Source organism: Astatotilapia calliptera, chromosome 4 (genome assembly GCF_964374335.1).
Source record: "Astatotilapia calliptera chromosome 4, fAstCal68.1, whole genome shotgun sequence".
In the NCBI taxonomy this organism is placed as follows: Eukaryota; Metazoa; Chordata; class Actinopteri; order Cichliformes; family Cichlidae; genus Astatotilapia; species Astatotilapia calliptera.
This window is the reverse complement of record NC_137425.1, coordinates 32933914-32957828: the sequence shown is the minus strand read 5'-3', so window position 1 is coordinate 32957828 and position 23915 is coordinate 32933914. Positions and strand designations below refer to the sequence as shown.

The window sequence follows — 23915 nt, the reverse complement described above, 5'->3', positions numbered from 1 at the left end:
AATGCACCATGCTAAGCAAACATGCCAATTCTTAACTGATAGCTAACTGTTAGCTCAGCAATAGTCATTGGTAGCTCTGAAACAGTAAGATTGTAATTGCTATGTGTATATATTGTTAATATGCAAATGTTCAGCAGGTATAATGCTCACCAAGTTCTTTTTTTTAGATGGGCCTAATAGCATGCTAACATTTACCAGTTAGTTCTAAACACAAAGTGCAGAAAACCACCTAGAATACATGAATTTGGTGCCAAATTACTAAGCCAATTTAGTGGACAAACTGGAATTTTCCCACTCAAATCAATTCAATAATTAAGATAATGATACTCCTTTTATCCACAAAGACACATATCTAACTGGGCTGAAAAGGACCTTTAATTTGAAAGGCCTTAGCGTGTGTGTTGTACATAGAGACACACAGAAACACGGACTTCTTTGTTACAACAAGTAATTACATAACATTCCAGCAGATTATCATCCTGCTGTCTTTTCGTTTGAGGTCTCAATTAAGAAAAAAAAATTGAACTGAACAAACACCTAAAAGAGGCAAAGACTCAGCACTGAAGGTATTTTATGTGTGTGAAATCTTGGTCTCGCATTATAAAATGGACATCTCTAATGGCAAAAATAATAACAAAATAAATCTAAAGTGCAGAATCACAACATAAAGCTTAAAGGGCTGTTTTGCAGCATTAAAATGTTAGAATTTTAAACAAAAAAACTTTGGACTAATTGTTTAGTTTTTGTCTGCAGTACCAGACATCTAACTAACACTTCCCTGTCTTTATAACCACCTATATCCATTATTGAAAATAATCCAGGAATGCAAATAAATACATACACAAATACATAAATACATTAATAAATAAATAAATAAAATTTTTCAATAAATAGACAAACAAACTATTTCTGCCCTCTTAAATAGTTTCAAAAACGTTTCTTGACATTCACATGGTTGGTGCTATCTTGGTGTTAGACTCTAAAACTTAAAAAACTTAAAAAAACAAAACATACCCATACGCAAAAGCTGGATCAGAGTATAAAAATGAAATACAGTAGAAACCAAAAAAAGCATCTTTCATTCCTTAGATGTGGCTTCATTTTCCTTGCCAGGCAGTTTGTGTACAGAGTCTTTATGACTACAGACACAAAGCAGTTATTTGTAACCTGCCAGTTTTGCATTGTTATCAAAGGAAATGCAGCTGAGGATGGGTTTCTGTTGCCCAGCTGTTGGGCAAAAAAGCAAACAAACACCTGGGTGTCCTGTTTAAAAAGACTTCTTCCACATTTACCTTTAAGAGGACCTATTATGATTTGTATGTCTAGTGTTAAGATATATTAATGCAAACATATTAATGCAATGAACATATGTAAATGTAATGCCAGTGAGCCAAAGGATTTCCGTCAACTCACAGTACAAGCTGACATCAACCAGAATGAGTTTCTTTTCTTCATCTGCTACAGTCATAATTCAGTCAGTACAGTTTACAAGCTCTGGGTCCTGCCCCTCTGCAGGCTTCCAGAAACAAGACAATTGGAAGAAAGTGGGCTTGTAGGGAGGGTCTAAAACAGGGGTGGGCAACTCCAGGCCTTGAGGGCAGGTTTTAGATGTGTCCTTGAACCAACACAGCTGATTTAAATGGCTAGATTAGCTCCTCAACATGTCCCGAAGTTGTCCAGAGGCCTGGTAACGAACTAATCATGTGATTCAGGTGTGTTGACCCAAGGTGAGATCCAAAACCTGCAGGACACCGGCCCTCGAGGCCTGGAATTGCCCACCCCTGGTCTAAAACGACTGAAGGGTTACAGGTAGGATTTTTAAAAGATTAAAGAAATTATATTTTAAAAACTGTAAATCATGCAATGATGCTCTAGTGTTCCAAAGTAGAAATATCATGGTCTGGAAATGAGCATAGAAGTTCCCTGCAAGTCATTTCTTAATTGTCTTTTCTATTGAGGGAGAGGTTTGAATTTTTCTCAGTACAATATTCACATGCACATATATCTGCTGCTCGGTAGAATCAGCGCCCTACCCTGCATATAAAGGTTTAGCAAATATTGAGCTGTAGCTCATTGTATTCTAAATTTATCAAAATGAAATTGTCATATTTGTCCAGCATGTGCTGGCTTGTGTGTAACTTTTAAGAAAGAAATATCAGGAATTTTACAAACCACTTATTAAAAAGAACTACAAAAAGGAAATTACATATCTGCTAATTTCAATGATTCTGTTTCAATCTATTTAGGTAACACAGAAAAGGTAGCTAAACTATAAAGCTAGCAGTGTGTACAGCCATCCAAGAATACTGCATGAATGCTAAAATCTGAATAAGGGTGGATAATGTTTTTCCATCGTGTCATCGCTGTCTGAAAACAGCACTGTTCATGCGAAATGGATAAGATAACTGAGTTATTTGCAGCTTTCAGAATTCGGAACTTCATAAATAAAAAACAGTAGATATACGACTCATTTTTCTAAACCAAATTACTTGACTGCCATCTGGTTGCAGTAAAAAGACATGTCAAGCCTAAACTCCTATTGTGTGCGGGATCTCTACGTAAGTAGCCATTTCCAGAATTTATGCCAGCGGGATGGTCAGATGGTGATGTGTAGTCACATTTCAAGGGAGATATACATCAGGTTACATTACAGATTGTAGCACAGTGCTTCAGTAAAGCCTTGATGGATGCTCAATCATCCAAGGAAATCATCCAAAGGAAAGTTAAGCTAAGTTAAACGATTTGCTGATAGTGTGTTTCAAAGTTTAAAGGCTGGCAGTTTCACCAAAATTTTAATGACGATCTGTGTAGGTTCTCACTCATCACCAAGTCATCATTAAGACATGCTACCAACAATCAGAAATTGAAGACAAATTTACTCACAACACTTTTGGGTAGCTGGAGCTGTTTGATTCAAGTTGGCCTTTATAAAGACACGAAAAACAAAAATGGAGAGGATGTGTAGATACATAAACAATCTCTTAGGACCTAATAAGTTCTAAAAATATGTTACTGTAACTTAAGTCAAGCTATCAGGTGAATATTTGTGGGTTTCCAATGTGACCGTATCCTGACGCTGGTTGGACTAACACAGACTTGTGTTAGAGCAAGGACAAAAAAGGAAAAACAGAGAAATGCTGAGAAGCTTAGATAAGACAATCAGCATTTGACAGGTCCACATACTTGCAAGGCCTTCATGTGCAACTGCTGTTTGTGGAAAAGGAGACTGGTTATTTTTAACGCTAAAGCTTCATACTAGCTTTGTCTGAACGCTGGCGTGCACTTTGCCAGGGAACAAAGATTTTGTCACTTCTTTGTTGGAGATCCACTTATGGAAGGTAAAGCTTGATTTAGACTTCTGCAGGAAATCTACATCCTAACTTACGCAGTAACCAGAAACAACCAGAAGGTTGCAGCGTAGGGTTAAAATGGGGTTCCGATTAGGGCGCAAGTTTAAGACGTCATAGCCAGTATGTAGAACAGAACTACGGTGAACAATAAAACCATGTGTATATGGCATGTGAATGTTATATGAGACAAACCTCTTTTAACAAAATATTTCTCCAAGATTGCTTTGGAGGCTTTTCACAACTTGTTCTTCTTTTCTACTACTGAACGGATACTGCTCGACCTCCTGTGTTTATGTATCCACCTTTTTCTCCCCTAGCATTGCCTGTGGTGTGTCCTAGTGTCCTTAAAATGGGGCTAAATCTAACTGGATATCCACTTTTTCTTCTCCTTCATTAAAGGCAATATGGTATCATAGCTTTAAATAAGTGTAATTCAGAAATGACTGTGGGACTTCTCATACACTCAAGCAAGTTGTGTTTGTTGATTAAGATATTCACTTTGCTGTAGGGTTATGTTACATAGCTACATCAGATCCATTGTCAGCACAGCATTAAGTTGGCTAATAATTTAAGAATTAAATCCATTTTCACAACCGAGTCTAAAACAGGACTCTCCCTATAGCTCTTGTTACTTTCATTCCTTAACGCAGCCTTCAATTAGAAACTGATGAGACGAGAGCAGAGATGGTTTCCTGTCATGTTAGGTGATGCTGAAAAGACTTGCTGATTCATGAGACAGCCAGGAAATGAGGAATGAGAATGCCTTGATGCGCTCCGTCACTGACCAACATCTTCACGAGCCACTCTGACTGACGGGTGGGAACTTGATTGTTGAGTTTGAACAATGTGTTGCATGTGATTGGTCAGTGGGAACTTCATGTGCTTTTTTTTTCGATCCATAGGAACAGGTGAACTAAATTTCTTCTATTTTCATAGTAAAGTGGAGCTTTTTGGACATCATTTGTTTTTAGGCTTGTCCCACCAGGGTGAAGCTATCCTTTAGGGCTAATTAGAGATCAGCTCCAGTAGTCTCCAAAAATATACATTTCTGAGAAAACGAGCCATTTCAGGGGGAAATCTTCATTAAATCCCTAGATCAGCTTCAAGGAAAATCTTCTCCCTTTTTCCATCCCATTGCTTAGGACTAAAAGTATGAAGCAAGGCAGGAAGTAAGGAAATAGGAAAGGAAAGAATGTGGAAAGGACTAAAGAGAGGAAGAGAAAAGGGCCCGGCATAGGGCCCTCACTTCTCTTCCACAACATTCTTTTCAAGGGTGAGCCTGTGTCCCGTTGGACGGCGAGAGTCTGGCCTTGTCTTTCCCCGACCCTCGTCTTTGTAAGACGGCTCCGCTGCTGCTTCCGCTACTGCTCCCCCCGTCTGCCGCATGCTCCCCCTCTCCCCGCTCCGATCCGCTTTCAGATCTCCTGGAGTTCTGACGTGTAGGAGTGCTGGGCTGGCGGGAAAGCTGACCGTTCTTCTCATCTAAACGGCAAGAGGTAAAGTTAGGGAGAGATGAAGTAAAGCTAACAAGCTACTACTCCGTGTGCTGTTGGTGGTGTGTTGGTGCTACTCACCAACCAATGCCTGCACAGAAGGCTGATCATGAGTACTCAGTAACTGAGCTTGAATGGTTTCCACTACCCTTTTGAATCTGCGGCTCGGACCTGAATAGAGGAAAAAATCAGTATGTCACTTATGAGTTAGTATTTTAGGTAAAAGGACAGTAGTCTAAAAGTCCAATTTCTACTGGGTTTATCCACAGACAGCATAAAAAGTGGAAACAGCTTCTGAGTCAGAACAATAAAGCCGATGTGAAAGCACCTTAAACCTGCACCAGATGACAATATCTCTGGTTGGAAAGCGACTTCCTATCCTTTGGAAGGAATTGAAAAACAGCTTTCTGAACTCGACCTTCGTGAACACTTACCTGCTGAGTTTATGGGTTCAGTAACTCATTTTGGGTCATGTTTGGCCCACCCAAACCTTTAATCAAAACTCTGATCATCACACATGGAGAATATGAAGTATTTCTTTGTATTTTCAGTAATACAGTTTGATCTTCTGATCATTTACTTGTTGAACTGCGCCATTACATGCTTGACCGTTCTTTCCTATGAGGAGATATCCAAGATGAAAAACAGGTCAAAAACAGGAGTGTTGGTAGCAAGAACCAAATGGATGAATTTGTTTTATTAGATGAGTTTCTCCTGTAAGGCTTTCCTAGTATATCTAAGCTAAATACCAAAACCTAGATGAGAATACCTTTATCCCTTTTTATTTATCCAAAACAATAATTAAAAAAAGAAAAGACAAATCCTCCAAGTATCAATAAGTTCTTAATATGCAGACCCACATGGAATACCTTCATTGCCCACTAGAGGGGCTCAGCTATTAAGTAAATTCTTGGCATATCTCAGCATGATGTGTGTGACAAGTGGAGGACAATAGAAGAGGCAGCAGGCCTAAAAGCTATCTATAGCAGATGAACAGTATGTGAAAGTCATGACCTTAAGAAACAGGAAGAAATCCAGCAAAGACCTGGCACAGGACCTGAGAGCTGAACTGCCCTTCAGTTGATCATCAGAAATGATCTCAGTGGAAGGGAAACAGGGCTGAGGTTGGCCAAATTACACAGGAAGTATCTTGATGCATGCTCAGTCATCCAGGTAAGTAAATCTCCAAAAGTTGATTCTGTTCATCTGGACGTAGCATTTTGTGGGAAAAACTTCTTCAGTTTCAGCTGACTGCAGGTTTCCGATCTTATAAACAGTACATTTGCATAATGACTGAAACCAGCCGACTGAAAGAACAATGGGCTGGGAGGTCAGTTCCTTAATCTTAATTATGCAAATTCTCATGACCACTGACCAAAACCCACTGATCAAAGCCCACTGATCAATGGCCATGAGTCCCATTCACAGAGAGTTGGGGAATGGCTGCAATCACAGCATTGTAAGATGGTGACAGATGTACCCTTAGGCCCCTCCTCGATTCAGAGATGGTCTTTCCCTTTTCACGTAAATGGCCTCCTTGACTCCGCCCTCAAACCAGCGTTCCTCCCTGTCCAGGATGTTACATCCTCATCATTGAAAGAGTGTCCACTGGCCTGTAGGTGTAAAGACTGCAGAGTCCTGGCCTGACGAGGTAGCTCTTCTGTGTTGTGCCATCCGCTTCGCCAGAGGTTGTTTGGTTTCCCCGATGTATAAATCCTGACAATCCTCCTGGCACTTAACAGCGTACACTATGTTACTCTGTTTGTGTCGGGGGACCCGATCTTTGGGGTGGACCAATTTTTGGCGCAGCGTGTTTTGGGGTTTAAAAGCCACAGAGACCCGGTGTTTAGAAAAAATGTGTCTCAACTCAGCTTTCTTTAGGAGCCTTTCCTGCTTTGACAAAAGTCCAGCTGGGATAACCACATTTACTCAGGGCCTTCCTGATGTTCTTCTGCCTCCCTGGCTGCTGTGTCAGTGGGGCTGGTGTTCGCTCTGTGTTGTAGCGTCCTGATGACACCCAGTTTGTGCTCCAGTGGATGATGAGAGTCAAACCTTAAATACTGATCCGTATGTGTAGGTTTACGGTACACGTCAGCTTTTAGATGTCCCCCATTACTGATGGAAATCTCACAGTCTAAGAAGGCTAACCTGCCACTTTTCATATCCTCCCTGGTGAATTTGATGGGTCGGTCCACTGAGTTAATGTGATCCGTGACATGTAGTACGTCCTGAGATTTGATTTTCACCCAGGTGTCATCCACATATCTGAACCAATGGCTTGGTGGTGTTCCAGGGTAGCATAGCAAAGCCCTCTTTTCCACTTCTTCCATGTACAAATTGGCCACGATGGGTGAAACTGGGGAGCCCATGGCACACCCATGTTTCTGCCTGTGGAACTGACCCCTGTATGTGAAGTAGGTGGAATGAAGACACAGTTCCAAAAGCAAACACACTTGGTCGATGCTGAGAGTGGTCCTGTTGCTGAGGTTGGTGTCATCCTGTAATCTCTTACGGACTACTACTACTGTTTATAATATTTGGGGAAACCTGCAGTCAGCTGAGACTGAAGAAGTCACTTGGATGAGTGACGAAACGTTTCTCCCACAAAACGCTACGTCCAGATGAACAACAATCAACAATCAACATTTGGAGATACACAGGAACTGGACTGAAAGTCAGTACTAACACGTCTTTGTCAACATGTGCTGAGAAGGTTAGCAGAAAGGTACAACAGTGACAGTACTATCTGGAAAGTGTCTGATTAGATGTCTAATGGCTTCATTTTTCAGCATGACAATAATACTAAACACACTTCCAATCCAGTAAAAACATAACCTGGATAGAAAAACGCACAATGGAACACAATCGGTCATGGATTGGCCTCCCCAGAGCCGCGTGGGATCATCTTGACAGAGGACAGAACAAAAGGCAGCCAACATCCAAAGAAGAGCTTTGAATGTCCTTCAAGAACCTTGGAGAACTATTCCTGAGGACTACTTAATAAAGAAATAAGGAGAAAACATGCCTGAGAGTTCAAAGTATGTTGAAGAATAAAGGTGGTCCTACCAAATACCGTCTGTCAAGCTCAACTGCACATCACTGCACACATCTTCTGATTTCCACAGCAAAATCTAAAGACTTTAGTTAGCACTGTATTTTCCTCTGTTAGCTGATAAATCAGGTGCTGTTATTGGCTCAAACATGATGATGTCAGACCCAGTTTAAGTGTTTGTGATCGTTTCAGTAATTTTCTCTATCTTGTATTTGTCACCTTTAGGAATGCAGTCAACCATCCTCACAGTGGATTCAAACAGATTGTGAAGGAATGAAATAACACATGCATATAACAGAGAGTAATACAGTTTCATTAGTGTCAGCCTTGCTGTTTCTTGCTCCGAACGCTGTAGATCTTCTAGGAAAACAAGCTGGGCTTTTATTGTGAAGCAGCTGCAACAAAAATAGTGTATTTTCCAATGTGTTCATCACTGACAGTGACTTCTCATCTAATACTATAAATCTTAAACTATAAAACGAGACGTTTTTCCTCCATTGGTTGAATATTAAATTTGTTTTAGACGTATCACATGGCTAATTTCCCCCCTTTTCCCCTTGTTTAACCAAACCTTAACTCACAGAGGTTCTGCTTTAATCTGCTGAATGGGTGAGGTTGCAGAAACTGAAGTATGCCCCTGACACAGTGCAGCATTCATTTGCATCTGTCTGGTAACTCCTCACATGTGGAAGCGTTAGGACTCTGGTCTCCTACCTGATATTAAAGTGAAGGTCACGCTGTAAATGCCCAGCTCTCGTCTCCCTTCTCTCTCTGCTCGTTCCCTCTCTCGCTCCCTCTCTCCCTCAGAGAAAGCGATGTCCACCTACGGGAGGAAAAGGACTCTGTAAATCAAAGCGCCCACGTAATTGCTGCATTTTTGAAAACGCTCACTTTCTTTGTCATTGGAAATTTTCAAATTCTACACATAGTGACACCAGATTACCTCGGCTAAAGAGTTTGTAAAATAAACCGAGCAACCTTCAGCCGTACTCCATGGAAGATTAGACTATAACATTTTTTTTATTAATTTTAATTATTATTTTCAATTAAAATACAGGCAGACAAAGACTTTCAGTGGTTTACCACTTTACATATGAATAACATTTCTGATCTGTACACTGTGTAAGGCAGTATTTGTGTGTTATCAAAATAATAGGTCCGACTCAGCTGGGTTTGTGTTAAATAAAACCAAATTTAGTGCCTGCTTCATTCAGCACTATCAGCTGCTTGTGGGCCACACGGGACCCTGAGGGTAATCACCTGCTACAGCTCCATGACAAATACATACCGTTACTTAGAACATGAAGGTGACATTACTGTACTGTAGTACATTTGATGCTTTTCTTTATATTATCTTCAGTATATTATAAGACCTCTTCGAGTACACTGCAGCTCCCAGTTCTTTGATAAAAGCCTGAATAATGAACGCCATTACCAGGTGTGTTGACCCAGGGTGATATCTAAAACCTGCAGGACACCGGCTCTCGAGGCCTGGAGTTCCACACCCCTGCTCTAGTGCTTGGTTTAGACTTCTTGTTGGTCTGATTGTCTTTACTTGTTTTCATCTGTGGCTTGTTCCCCAGTTGTCTCCACTCATACAGGGAGTGCAGAATTATTAGGCAAATGAGTATTTTGTCCACATCATCCTCTTCATGCATGTTGTCTTACTCCAAGCTGTATAGGCTCGAAAGCCTACTACCAATTAAGCATATTAGGTGATGTGCATCTCTGTAATGAGAAGGGGTGTGGTCTAATGACATCAACACCCTATATCAGGTGTGCATAATTATTAGGCAACTTCCTTTCCTTTGGCAAAATGGGTCAAAAGAAGGACTTGACAGGCTCAGAAAAGTCAAAAATAGTGAGATATCTTGCAGAGGGATGCAGCAGTCTCAAAATTGCAAAGCTTCTGAAGCGTGATCATCGAACAATCAAGCGTTTCATTCAAAATAGTCAACAGGGTCGCAAGAAGCGTGTGGAAAAACCAAGGCGCAAAATAACTGCCCATGAACTGAGAAAAGTCAAGCGTGCAGCTGCTAAGATGCCACTTGCCACCAGTTTGGCCATATTTCAGAGCTGCAACATCACTGGAGTGCCCAAAAGCACAAGGTGTGCAATACTCAGAGACATGGCCAAGGTAAGAAAGGCTGAAAGACGACCACCACTGAACAAGACACACAAGCTGAAACGTCAAGACTGGGCCAAGAAATATCTCAAGACTGGTTTTTCTAAGGTTTTATGGACTGATGAAATGAGAGTGAGTCTTGATGGGCCAGATGGATGGGCCCGTGGCTGGATTGGTAAAGGGCAGAGAGCTCCAGTCCCACTCAGACGCCAGCAAGGTGGAGGTGGAGTACTGGTTTGGGCTGGTATCATCAAAGATGAGCTTGTGGGGCCTTTTCGGGTTGAGGATGGAGTCAAGCTCAACTCCCAGTCCTACTGCCAGTTTCTGGAAGACACCTTCTTCAAGCAGTGGTACAGGAAGAAGTCTGCATCCTTCAAGAAAAACATGATTTTCATGCAGGACAATGCTCCATCACACGCGTCCAAGTACTCCACAGCGTGGCTGGCAAGAAAGGGTATAAAAGAAGAAAAACTAATGACATGGCCTCCTTGTTCACCTGATCTGAACCCCATTGAGAACCTGTGGTCCATCATCAAATGTGAGATTTACAAGGAGGGAAAACAGTACACCTCTCTGAACAGTGTCTGGGAGGCTGTGGTTGCTGCTGCACGCAATGTTGATGGTGAACAGATCAAAACACTGACAGAATCCATGGATGGCAGGCTTTTGAGTGTCCTTGCAAAGAAAGGTGGCTATATTGGTCGCTGATTTGTTTTTGTTTGGTTTTTGAATGTCAGAAATGTATATTTGTGAATGTGGAGATGTTATATTGGTGTCACTGGTAAAAATAAATCATTGAAATGGGTATATATTTGTTTTTTGTTAAGTTGCCTAATAATTATGCACAGTAATAGTCACCTGCACACACAGATATCCCCCTAAAATAGCTAAAACTAAAAACAAACTAAAAACTACTTCCAAAAACATTCAGCTTTGATATTAATGAGTTTTTTGGGTTCATTGAGAACATGGTTGTTGTTCAATAATAAAATTATTCCTCAGAAATACAACTTGCCTAATAATTCTGCACTCCCTGTAGTCCCGTCTACCCTATTTCCTTTGATGAAGCATCTGTGTATCTCTCCTAGTGTATTCTCTGTAAATGACGATTTTTTTATTTCTTCAAAATAGGTTAATTTTGCTCTGTTTTGGTTCATTCATAGAGCCAAATATTTGTCCTTTGTTCACATTTACATTTTAGTTTTACATCTACTTAGTTTACAGGGGTGTCCAAAATCATAGCATCAGGCTGCTTTTGTAGACCGATTACATCACAGTGACGCGACGAAGGCTGTCCAAATTCGAAGACTCCTCCAAATGCGTCCTTCATTTCCCCATTTTTGAAGGATGGGTCGGTGTATCCTTTGTGGCCCAACCTATCCCAGAATGCATAGCGGAGCCAATTCCAGTTTCCAACAATGGCGGCAGCTACAGTGGGGCAAAAAAGTATTTAGTCAGCCACCGATTGTGCAAGTTCCCCCACTTAAAATGATGACAGAGGTCAGTAATTTGCACCAGAGGTACACTTCAACTGTGAGAGACAGAATGTGAAAAAAAAATCCATGAATTCACATGGTAGGATTTGTAAAGAATTTATTCGTAAATCAGGGTGGAAAATAAGTATTTGGTCACCTCAAACAAGGAAAATCTCTGGCTCTCACAGACCTGTAACGTCTTCTGTAAGAAGCTTTTCTGTCCCCCACTCGTTACCTGTATGAATGGCACCTGTTTGAACTCATCATCTGTATAAAAGACACCTGTCCACAGCCTCAAACAGTCAGACTCCAAACTCCGCCATGGCCAAGACCAAAGAGCTTTCGAAGGACACCAGGAAAAGTATTGTAGACCTGCACCAGACTGGGAAGAGTGAATCTACAATAGGCAAGCAGCTTGGTGTGAAAAAATCAACTGTGGGAGCAATCATCAGAAAATGGAAGACATACAAGACCACTGATAATCTCCCTCGATCTGGGGCTCCACGCAAGATCTCATCCCGTGGGGTCAGAATGATCATGAGAACGGTGAGCAAAGATCCCAGAACCACACGGGGAGACCTGGTGAATGACCTGCAGAGAGCTGGGACCAAAGTAACAAAGGTCACCATCAGTAACACACTACAACGGCAGGGAATCAAATCCCGCAGTGCCAGACGTGTTCCGCTGCTGAAGCCAGTGCATGTCCAGGCCCGTCTGAAGTTTGCCAGAGAGCACATGGATGATACAGCAGAGGATTGGGAGAATGTCATGTGGTCAGATGAAACCAAAGTAGAACTTTTTGGTATAAACTCAACTCGTCGTGTTTGGAGGAAGAAGAATACTGAGTTGCATCCCAAGAACACCATACCTACTGTGAAGCATGGGGGTGGAAACATCATGCTATGGGGCTGTTTTTCTGCCAAGGGGACAGGACGACTGATCCGTGTTAAGGACAGAATGAATGGGGCCATGTATCGTGAGATTTTGAGCCAAAACCTCCTTCCATCAGTGAGAACTTTGAAGATGAAACTAGGCTGGGTCTTCCAACATGACAATGATCCAAAACACACCGCCCGGGCAACAAAGGAGTGGCTCCGTAAGAAGCATTTGAAAGTCCTGGAGTGGCCTAGCCAGTCTCCAGACCTCAACCCCATAGAAAATCTGTGGCGGGAGTTGAAAGTCCGTGTTGCTCGGCGACAGCCCCAAAACATCACTGCTCTTGAGAAGATCTGCATGGAGGAATGGGCCAAAATACCAGCTACTGTGTGTGCAAACCTGGTAAAGACCTATAGTAAACGTTTGACCTCTGTTATTGCCAACAAAGGTTATGTTACAAAGTATTGAGTTGTATTTCTGTTATTGACCAAATACTTATTTTCCACCCTGATTTACGAATAAATTCTTTACAAATCCTACCATGTGGATTCATGGATTTTTCTTTCACATTCTGTCTCTCACAGTTGAAGTGTACCTCTGGTGCAAATTACTGACCTCTGTCATCATTTTAGGTGGGGGAACTTGCACAATCGGTGGCTGACTAAATACTTTTTTGCCCCACTGTACTTAGTTTTAATATTACTCTTATTATTCTTTCTGGGTCACAAAATAAACTTTTAAGATATTTTCAGGCAAGAATGTAGCTGTGTAAACTTCAAATATCTGCTCTGTTTATCAAGACACCACATATTTGCATATAATGCTCCGACAGTTTCGGAGACGTCTGTTACCCACCAGCTTGATAGCTAGCCAGGGCGAGTAAAGCGAACTCCCGGCACATCGTTTCAAACCCCCCACGGGGGTAAACTCTGGGTAAACAGGATATATGAGTCACTTAGATAACTTAAAAATGTCATTGTTTGGCTTTTTTCAGTGTTTTATTTGTTCATGAGTAAATCGGTTTGGCTGTGATTAAAGTTATAGTTTTCACACAGCTGAATAAATGTCAAACGGAAAACTGACTAAACAGAAGTGTGAGATGGTCGAGGATTTCCGCCAGTGTCCTGTTTCTTATATTTTAGATAGCAAGGAGCAGACGGCTGAGTTTATTAAACTCCACCGAGACAGTGGTGACGCAAAACTGAAGACTAGACCCATTTCACAGCCGCTCACTTACGGCCTACCCGGCCTTCGGAGGACCCGGTCCACGTAGACCATGAAGGCCGGGTCCTCAGAAGGATGCAGCCTATGAATTTGGACAACCCCTACATCTACCATCTAGACCACTCACTGTACATTTACATCCCTCAAAGCTTCTTTTGAAAAAAGTGTTAAACAAAGATCCACAAATGGGGTTTTAAGTACTTTTATAACCCTCAATTCTTTTAAGGAAGGAGTATTTCCACCAAAAGGTTTTAGAACTTCAAAGCGTTCATCAAAAGTGCTTATTCCTTACAAGACTGACTGACAACATGCAAAACACTTCTGTTAGAGCTGAGGAGGTAATAAGAACGGAGTAATACTTGGAATTTGACAGGTTTCTGGAAGACAGAAGGACCACCAGAGGACTTGTATTCTGCCCGGAAACTATTCTGAGACACCACACTGTGGCAGAGGGATGGGATCTGCAGAAGACAAAGAAAAAAGTGATGCCAAGTTATGACGATCGAATCTCAAATTTGTGCGTTTAACACCGCCGTGGGAATCGTACTAATATGTCGAAGCTTATCTAAGTTTGTCTGCACTCACGGAGAGAAAAGCTTGGACGATGTCAGCCTTGATAGAGCTGAGCGGCTTGTCTCTGATCAAGACAAAGATCTGCTCCTCTTTCTCCAGCGTGATGAAGTTACCAAACCAGGACCGCTTCACCAGCCTGCAAATTAATCAGATTAGTTTCAGTCACACGTTTTATACAGTACAAATAGAAAAATAATGGCTCACTCATCCATAAGCACTGACACAGCACAGAGATTAAAGGTTAAATTCACTAAAAATGGACAAGAAAGCACAACTACAACCAAGTCAGTCGATAACACAGTAATATCACACGTCACAGTGGAGAGCTAAGCAACATGTATTTTCATCCTTGATGTGTCAGCCCACAGTAACAGAGTTGTTTTTTGGCTTTTGGGTGAAGCACAGTAAAAGTGGTAAAAAGTTACCTGGTTATTTAGTGAAAGATGACTGTTTACTGTCATTTACTCTTTTTCAGATATGTTGCTGCTGAGTGTTTTAGGCTGAACTGCAAATAAAAGTCTAACAGTGTCTAAAACCATATAACAAGCTCCACATGTTCTCTCTTTCTAATATGATAATGTAAGTCAGGCATCTCTACGGTGGCCTGAGAGGTCAAATGCACTGCAGCTTAAGAAAACACCAGCAAATGTTGGTGTTTTTGGACAGGAAATAACGTGACTGAAACCAGAGCATGTAAAGGAGTCCTCTGAGAGAGTGCCGTGAGGGACAAAAAGATGAGATTCATTTAATACTGTAGATAAATGTTTGCTATCAGCTGTTTGCCATAAGCTTGTCACTTCTGCAGCTGGTCCATGACGTTACCGTCTCTCCAAAAAACACTCGCTCAAGTGTTTGTTGTGTTTTGAGTGCTTTTGTAGCATTTTTCTATGTGTTGGTGTTTTGTTTTTTAATTTGAAGTGCTTTTGGCCAACGTACATCCCCCCAGTAGAGGTGTGCCATATTGTAAATTCTGGTATTGATCCAATACCAAATACTTACATGGCCTAAACCGAGGCTGATACCAACAGCGATATGTTCAACCAATAAGTGCAGCTTATGTAGTGGAGGGCAGTGTGTCATGACTTACGAGATAAATCTTCACCACTAAATCTCTGTGATTTTTACTTTGAACATTAAAAAAGTTCAGACAACAAAAAAACCCTGTTCAGCCTTTCATGAAGTTTGAAACAAGCTTTGTTGGAGACCTGGAATGTCAATGTGTCTTTCTCTAAACGACTTTGGGTCAGCTGTAGGCTACGAATAAAATCAACAAAGGTTACAATGTTTTTCATTTTCAAAAAAAGAATTCAGTCGGCTACATACTGAACACAGAGGATAGAAACAAAGTATCGATCTTGTCGCGCCAGTATTGGTCCAATACTGATACCAGTGCTGATATTCAGGCTATTAATATTTTCGATCTGCCCACCTCCTCCCCAGAGTGTGTGTTTGAATCTTAAACTTAAGATACTGGAGCAAACTTACTCTCTGCTGTGTTATAATAAACTAGCCCTTTAGCCCTGTTCTAAATGACTTATTTCAGTGTGAAGCATGGTGTGAACATGATGCTTCAAACTCTCAGTTTCTGAATGTTTATCTGCAAACAGCAGCTTTAACTTGTGTCTTAAACCAATGTCTATGGTGATTTTGGTAAAATCGTGACTTTTATCTTGGAAAATGGCTTGCAAGTGACGGCTAATTAACAAGGAGTTAACGTGCCATACCTGTTCTGTTGTCTGACAGCAGAAACAGAAAAATTATATACATGAGAAGAGCTTTAATGGAAAGTTGGCTGTATTAAAACACAGTAAATGCGAAGAGAGATAGTAGCACAAAAGCAAACAGCGCTAAAGAGGTGAAAGCCAGCTAAGTGTAGTTTGCACTGAAGCACAAAAGGCAAAAGAAAAGATGAAAAAAGCAGAGCAACCAACAACCAATACACAGTTCCTGCATATTGGTTTCAAATCGGTCTTAAAACTGTTGGCTTTGCCTCAGCATTACACTTTCAACACATCTGTGTGCTGCGGGGGACAGTCAGTGCTGATGTTGACTGTAGCAGCATTAGATGCTACGTGCTAACACAAACCGGTTCTTTAGAAATAAATAAACATTGTTGTATTCACCCTGGCAGCCAAGAAATGTTTGATATTTGTTTTTTGGCTGTGACAGTTTAGAGCTAGCAGGAATGGCTCCATTCATTCTGAATGTAAGAGATCAACATCTAAAAATTGCTGCTCATTCGGTTACGACATCAGAAATGACTGCAAACTTGAATTGTTGATTCAGAGACAAGCCCACTGATCTATAGAAGGAAAGGAACAAAGTGAGAGGATGATCTGATCGGTGATGGGGGATGGGCTTTTCTCTTACTTTGTGGGTCTTTAGACATGTAAGTGAAACAAGGAGGATTTTGCAAAACACAGTGCGCCCCTTTGAGTTGTAGGAAAGAAAACTGATTGAATGTGTGTACTTACTCTGGGCTGGATTCTGGCGTTAAGCTGGACATATCCTCTGATGTAGGAACTGGAGTCAGAGAGAGGGAAAGAAAAGGTCAGTAATTCTTGATGACAGGCTCAAATGTAATTGCTGTAATTACATATTATTAGAAAATAAGATGTTACTTAACACTGCCCCAGGCATCAGGCTGGAACACGTGCTACTTTCTTAGTAACAATAGATTCTATCTTGGATTCATCTCTTCATAAGATTCATTTGCTCTTGGCTAAAAGACTATTTTCTTTAATTGTGTGTCTTAAACTCCTTATTCACCTTGTAGTTTGCGCCTGTGGAAGCGCGGAGAGCCCAGAAGGTTGTTCTTGAATGAGTTGAGCCTGGATCTCCAGTGAGCAGAGCCCGAGGCAGCCATCCCACCACTGCCCCCCGGGCTGGAGGGCGGGGTCAGCGACAGCGAGGCAGCTCCGTCCGCTCTGGAGGAAGAAGACGAGGAGGAAGAGGAGGGAGGGGTGGTGGAGGAAGGGTGTTGGAGTTGGTGCACAGGCGTGCCCAGCGGGGTGGGCAGCGGCGAGCCTTGCGGTGTGACCTGCGACACAGGGGGAGGGGTGGCAGAGGAGTTAGAGGACGAGTGGACGTTCTTGGACTTGAAGACAGATGGTGACGGGAAGTTGAAGAAGCGTGGAATGGGGGAGAGTATAGGGGAGGGCGAAGGGGAAGGGGAGCGTGGTGTCTGGAGTGGGAGGGACTTCATGGTGTGAAGCTGGGGCCGTTCTGCGGGGCCTTTTGAGGGCAAGGTCTGGGTTTTTGGGTCAGGCGCCGGGCGGGTAGGTCGAGGGGTGGTGGCACTTCCTGGTTTGGGGTCTTTGGAGGAGGAAGCGGAGGTGGAGGTGACTTCTGATTGGCTGAAAGTGAAGACCGGACTCTGATTGGTAGACAGAGAGAGATGGAAACAGGTACAGACAGATGTGAGAGGAAGAAATGGTCATGAAATATGATTCATGGATATGATTTATCAGCGAACCTCATCGAGATGCAACAACGAACGATGGAATTAATTACTTCTACTTCTATCATAAATGTGTATCTGTCAGACACTTTTTACCCATGTCAGCATGAGAACAGAGATCTTTGCATGAGGCAGCATGACATGGCAATGCATATGACTCAGGATGTAACGATATGATGGCGAGGCATGAGAAGCGATGACAGCTTGTGATATATATGAAAAAGTCACAATACAGGAAATTTGTTTTTGTCAAGACGTGAACTGATGATGCATGTACTAAAGCAACTGACAACACACACACACAGACACACTATTTGTGTTTTACTGGTACCACGCTACAACACACTACCTTGCAGAAAAGCACGTGAGAATGATATTTAATGATATATTAATAATACTAATAACTACCAAAATGTAAGTTTTCCATGAAATTATACATTAAATAAACATTCCGTTGATAAATTCCTAAATGATTAATTATTGGACCTGTGATTTTGTATATTGCAGTTACATTTTATTAAATGTATTTTGGGCAAAGAATAATGTTTTTGTATGTGTTTGTGTGTCTTTAAATAACCATCTGAATCCAAACACAGCCTCACACTACTGTTACTTTAGAAATTCAGTTTTTAGCAAAAGATATGGAAATGGAAACATTCCTGCTGTGGAAGAATCCACACTTTGTCTGCTAGTTGATATTTCCAGCAGCTCATTATGTACAGTCTTTGTGTCCAGCTAAGCTAACTTTCTGGCTCTACTAGCTTTATGCTAATGGTTTATCGTTTAAAAAGTTAACTCTTCGTTGTAGTGCTCATAAACAATAACAGCAAATCTGCGGAGCGCTACATTAGCATATGTAGCTAATACAATAAAACTGAGAAACTGTGCACCTGTTAGCAAGTTACACTGTATCAAATCTGAGAGAGTAATGAAGATGAGCTGTAGCTTAGTCTCCTTACAAAAACAATAACTGTATAAAGACTCTGTCACAAGGGTGCACATTACAAATGAACTGTAACAGTCTGTGCCACTCCTATACTTTTACACAATCATGTTGTCAAATAATATAAAATACAGCATATGTATTCTGAATAGATATAGGTTGGTTATATGGACTATGTTTAAAACATTTAAAACAACTAAACAGAAAAATTGCCTAAACCTAGCCACCGAGATCCACACAGAAACAATATAGGGTGAAGTTCTTACCCTGGGACTGCTAAGAGGACTGGAGGACAGACCTGTGGAGGCCCCACTGACTGAACGAGACCTTTCAAAGACAGCAGAAAGTAACACATGCGCTCAATCATCAAAAAAATATTCTGGCAGTTTGTAGCTCTAATCTCTTCCAAAGCTGAACACTTTGTTCTCACTTGTAGTTTTAAACAGTTAGTACCTCTGGCTGTATGCATTAGTGTCCAGGGCCCTGCGAGGCGGGGTGGGAGAAACCTGTTCTGTGACACTGAGGACCTCTAAACTCTTCCTCTCCGGACGACTGCGGCCATAACGATTCAGCATGGGGGAGTCAACACGCTTCCTGGGTGGGTCTGCGAGACAAAAATATTTGTGAATTAATTGAAATGGAAATGCAAGAAATAATTAAAAACATCTCTGGACATTTTCAAGAATAAATAGTAGCATGAACGAAGGTCAACATATACATTTAGAGCTTTACATCTTATTTTTTTATGGTCAGGACGATCTCACCTATGTCATTCCTTGGTGGCAGATCCTCGTCCTCACAGCTGGGGTATCGCTCTTTCCTGTCCAACAGGAGGTAGTAGATCATCTTTTCCTGGTTCTCCCTGCAGAAACAAGCGTAGTAAAGCAGGAATTAAATGCTGGGGGGAAAAATGTAACAGCCAAAAGGTCAGTCTTTGGTCATCATAAAGACTTTACAAAGATGTTAAAAAAGACGTGCAAGGCGATGATGTCTTTGTTTGCTTTCATGGATTGCTAGTTAAAGTTCTACAGGACCTGAAGTGTTTTTGCAGGATTGTGTGCTAGTGGTCATTAAAAAGAAATGACTTTTTTAACCTACCTGTATCTATGTCTAGCTAGCTGGCTAGGTAGCAAACTATATAACTGAGAGAAAGTGGTCATCTTTTGCTAAATCTAATATCTATATGTGAAAAAAAAACCATGTATTAGAGTAACTTGGTCATACAGTAAGTACATTTTGATGCATAATGTCTAAATAAAGTAGACACACTACTAGCTAACTTTTTTTGCTTGCTTTGGGTCACTTCCTGATTGGGGAAAGTAAGTATTCATTGTTCATGTCAACAAAGTTCAGTGTCAACTCTAAACCTGCCTTTGTGAATTATTTGAAGGTGAGGCAACAAATTAACAAGTTATTACAAACATTAGCAGTTTTGGAAGTCATGTTGCTGCCACACGGATCAGCTAGCTGCTAGCGCCTCTGCTACAGTGGTTGCTAACCCTGTCTGCATGCTTGTAGTATGAAAAACTGCTCCCCCTGCTGTGGCAAGTAAAAGAGCCAGGATATAATAAGGATAAGAATACGAATTATTTTGCACTGCAGACATGTTTCATAAAGCTAAGGACTGCACAGCTGGATAATTATATATGCGTCTAAGAGGATTTTCTGATGGTTTCTCTATATAAATAATTGCACTTTGCTCCTTTTCACTTTTACTCTTATTGTTATTTTGTGGCTTTTCCCCCTAAAATTATTAATACTTGCAACTGAAATATACTAAATCAGAAAAAAAGTTTAGAGATCAGATTAAGGACTCTTTCAAATCACGTCACCTTTAATTCTCCTCCAACTGTAACCAAAGCCGTCCTGCCCACCTGCTATTCAAACCCTTCCAAGGGGCAGCCAATCAGAAGAAAGTTGGCAACAGAAAGGGAGCTTAAATGGCTAAAATAAAGAACAAATGATTCACACTATGTGCAGAGCCACTCCACTCATAGCGGCGACCTTCGAAGGACATTTGAAAATGTACTTTTTGAATTTTCTTAAGTGAATATTCAGGAAATAGATTAACTGTCCAGGCTACCAATTCTTGTTTCTGTTACTCTATATCACAGACATTAAACTGTCATATATCCCATGATGTTGCAATTGTTGCAGGTTTTAAGAGAATTTAAAGGAGCTTTTTATCCCTGAAAATTTCATGTGGCTAACTTGTTTAAGTCATAAGGTCAAATCTGACATGTGTTACATTTATTAAATATACATCCAAAAACATCTCAGTTGATTCAGAGGGTGATTGGTTTTATACAGTAGTATCCAGCTCCTTTCCTCAGGCTGAGTTCACTTCACAAAGAACAAAGTTTTTTAATAACTTTTTTAATGACTCTTTTATGTATGTATTGTTTTTATTACTGCCATGAAGAGACTAAATACAATTTTATTTTGGAGCCTCGTGTGGTGGGTGAACATCCACGTTAATTCTGCAGACGGAGAGGACGGACAGAGAGGAAAATGCGAGAGGCATTGTTTGCATTGTTGCTCTTGTTCCTGCCATGTCAGGCAGTTCATGATGTAAGTAACTGGCTGGCCACAATGAGACAAAGAGATAATGAGAAAAAGAGAAATTAAATCAGCAACACAGAGTCGTGTTTTCTGTTTTTACTTGCTCAGTATGTATACAAGCACACTTACATTTAAAAACTGCACTTAGCGCCTGTGCAAGAGCTGAGATGCCAGCGGCTGTGATGTTGTAAACTCAGGAATCAGGAGGAATAACGGAGAAACAGGCATGTGGACGTAAATCTGATTTGTGAGTTGAACCGTGGTTGGCACAGATTCGGCAATATCTCGGATGTAAAAGTGGACATTTCTGTGTTGTATTTACTCACTCCTCACTTGTAAGGTCCTGTGTGAGTTTAACCCGATCTCTGAAGCACCCTAGGGAGTACATGCTTTCCAGGACATCAGGGTCAAGCTCAGTTAAGGACAGTATCCTCTTCATACACACTCGGCGAGGGGGAGGCTGCTCTGGACAGGGCTCGTTCCGACCGCCCCTGGCACAAAAACAAAAAGTCAGTCTATTTAGGCTGTGTAATTAAAAATGCTTTCTCTGAAGAAAGTTTAGCATGTGGTGCAGTGAACACCGCCACATCAGCCACAGGCTTTCATGTTTAAGTATAAATAGATCTGGTTTAAGCATGACTATTGAAAGAGATAGTAGAGGTAGTATTGTTTCACTTACACCCTGACAGAAAATAAAAATGTGAGAATAACTGAAAAGCTTAATTTTGCTTTCCAAAATCCAGGCCGGGAGCTACTCTTGGTCTCCAAGACTGCAGGACTGAAGAGAGAAATCCCAAAATAGATCACAGGATTCACTCACCTACTTGTAGTTAACGCTCACTGATGGTGTACTTTATGTATGAGACACGGTATTTCAGTACCAGCATGACTTAAAAGCTTTATATTTAAGAATTAGAATTAGGAAAGACATCTTATGATTCCATAAAATGCTATTTGACTTTGTTAAATTTAACAAGGGGAAATTCTGCAGAGATTTCTTACGCTGCCTTTGAAACAGTTCCTTTGAAGGATCATAGTAAGCTGGTATGTATAAAAAGTCAGCAGGGGTGGAGGTGCATTGAATAGAGAGGGGAAAATGTAAAATGCAAAAAAAAAGCCAGACGGACAAAAGAACAAAATAAAAAGTTAAATATACTTACAGGTACCAGGGGTGTTTCTGTATTGCTTCAAGCTGTATTGAAAAAACACAAGCCAATATTAAAGCACATTAAAGCATATTAAAGAGAATTATTGTGACTTATTTACATGTATAATCACATCTCAACTCTGGGTTCTGGGAAAAATGTCAGCGTTTTTAAGGAAAGCACATCTGTTTATGTTTGATATAACATAAGATGATCACGTTTATGATAATGATTGAGTGATTAATCGTAAATTACCTATAATTTTGAATAAAAATTTTAGTAGATTTACATTTTCAGTAACTCCACCCATGTTCTAATGTCATATTGTGTTACCTGATGTGAGCTTATCATGCTAAAATGATGATTGTTAATAGAAATACCATTATTCTAATTATGTTAGCACAGCTGAAATACGTGCGCTATTTTAAGAAGCAGTATGTTTAGCGTCTGTGTGTCATTTGTCTCATTTGACCAGTTTCGTGTTATATCGGACCATTTGCTTCATTAAAAAAAACAAAAAACATCTCAAAATGAACCCAGACTTCTGACTCAAACCCATATTTTACAACTACAAGTCCAAAAATAGTTGTGAAGTTGTATCAAATGTACATAAAAACAGAACAGAATGATTTGCAAATCTCACAAACTCACAGTTTTTTCACAAAATAGAAACCACTGCTTCTTGTTTGCTATTGCATTCGAGCTGTTCAACACTCAGCAGCCTAATTTTTTAATTACACGATGTTTTCCATTGGTGAAAAAAAGACATTGTCTGGATGGAAGCATATGTTGCTCTAAAACGTGTACTGATGCCCCCTCAGTTCAGAAACTCTCATCTTTGGTCCCTCACCTTTTTAGTCCAGGAGATGCAGGTCCATGTTTTTCAAAAGGACTTTCAAATTTCAGTTAATCCGACCACAGAAAAGTTTTCCACTTTGCCTCAGTCCATTTTAAATGAGCTTTGCCCAGAGAAGACAGTAGCATTAACCTGCATTTGGGTGTGGCGTCGTGTGTTCACAGACAGTGATTTCTGGAATTGTTCCTGAGCCCATGCAGCGATTTACAGGACAGAATCGTGTCTGTTTGTTGCAGATTCGTGAACCCCTACCCATGTTTTCTTCTGAGTCTTTCTAAGATGTTCTTTTTACACGCAGTTGTATTACTGACCTGTTGCCGGTTAACCTTATTAGTTGCAAAATGTTCCTCCAGCTGTTTCTTTTAGTACCACTTACTTTTATCGCCTTTTGTTGCCCCATCCTAACTTTTTAAAGACATGTTCTAAAAGAAGCCATTTTTCTTACAGGGAAGGTAATGAAACAATGTGAAGCCCATCTTATTACTGGAAATATTTCAATCAGGAGTGGACATAAAACCCAGGTCAAACCATGCAATGCCCAGAAGGACCCACGAGCTACATCTCAGGACTGTTTAAAAAGAACATGCCACTACAGCATTGGTTTGCAAAGGTATATCTGAATAAACCACAAAGCCATAGTCCAGACCACAACCTCACTGAGATGCATAAATGACTGCTCACAAACCTCACTGCACTGAAGCGACATTGTAAGGGAGAGCGGACAGAAAATTCCTCCACAGTGATGATGATGAGTGATTGATGAAGTTGACTTGAGGTTATT

General features: G+C 40.9%; 1 protein-coding gene across 2 annotated transcripts in view; it reads right to left on the bottom strand.

Annotated features, from left to right (window-relative positions):
* Positions 1-4428: 4428 nt before the first annotated feature.
* Positions 4429-23915, bottom strand: part of LOC113021421 (serine/threonine-protein kinase BRSK1-like) — a 31224-nt gene continuing 11737 nt past the window's right edge. The window contains exons 9-20 of one of the 2 annotated variants that reach the window (XM_026166074.2): positions 22294-22325; positions 21460-21624; positions 19336-19433; positions 19025-19175; positions 18838-18898; positions 16938-17544; positions 16643-16691; positions 14181-14304; positions 13955-14056; positions 8610-8718; positions 4925-5014; positions 4429-4832 (exon numbers count right to left, since the gene is read on the bottom strand). In XM_026166074.2, coding sequence (XP_026021859.1) covers positions 4618-4832; positions 4925-5014; positions 8610-8718; positions 13955-14056; positions 14181-14304; positions 16643-16691; positions 16938-17544; positions 18838-18898; positions 19025-19175; positions 19336-19433; positions 21460-21624; positions 22294-22325 — 1803 coding nt within the window. In that variant the 3' untranslated portion in view covers positions 4429-4617. The remainder of the gene's footprint in view (positions 4833-4924; positions 5015-8609; positions 8719-13954; positions 14057-14180; positions 14305-16642; positions 16692-16937; positions 17545-18837; positions 18899-19024; positions 19176-19335; positions 19434-21459; positions 21625-22293; positions 22326-23915) is intronic. The other variant, XM_026166076.2, reaches the window with a different exon arrangement.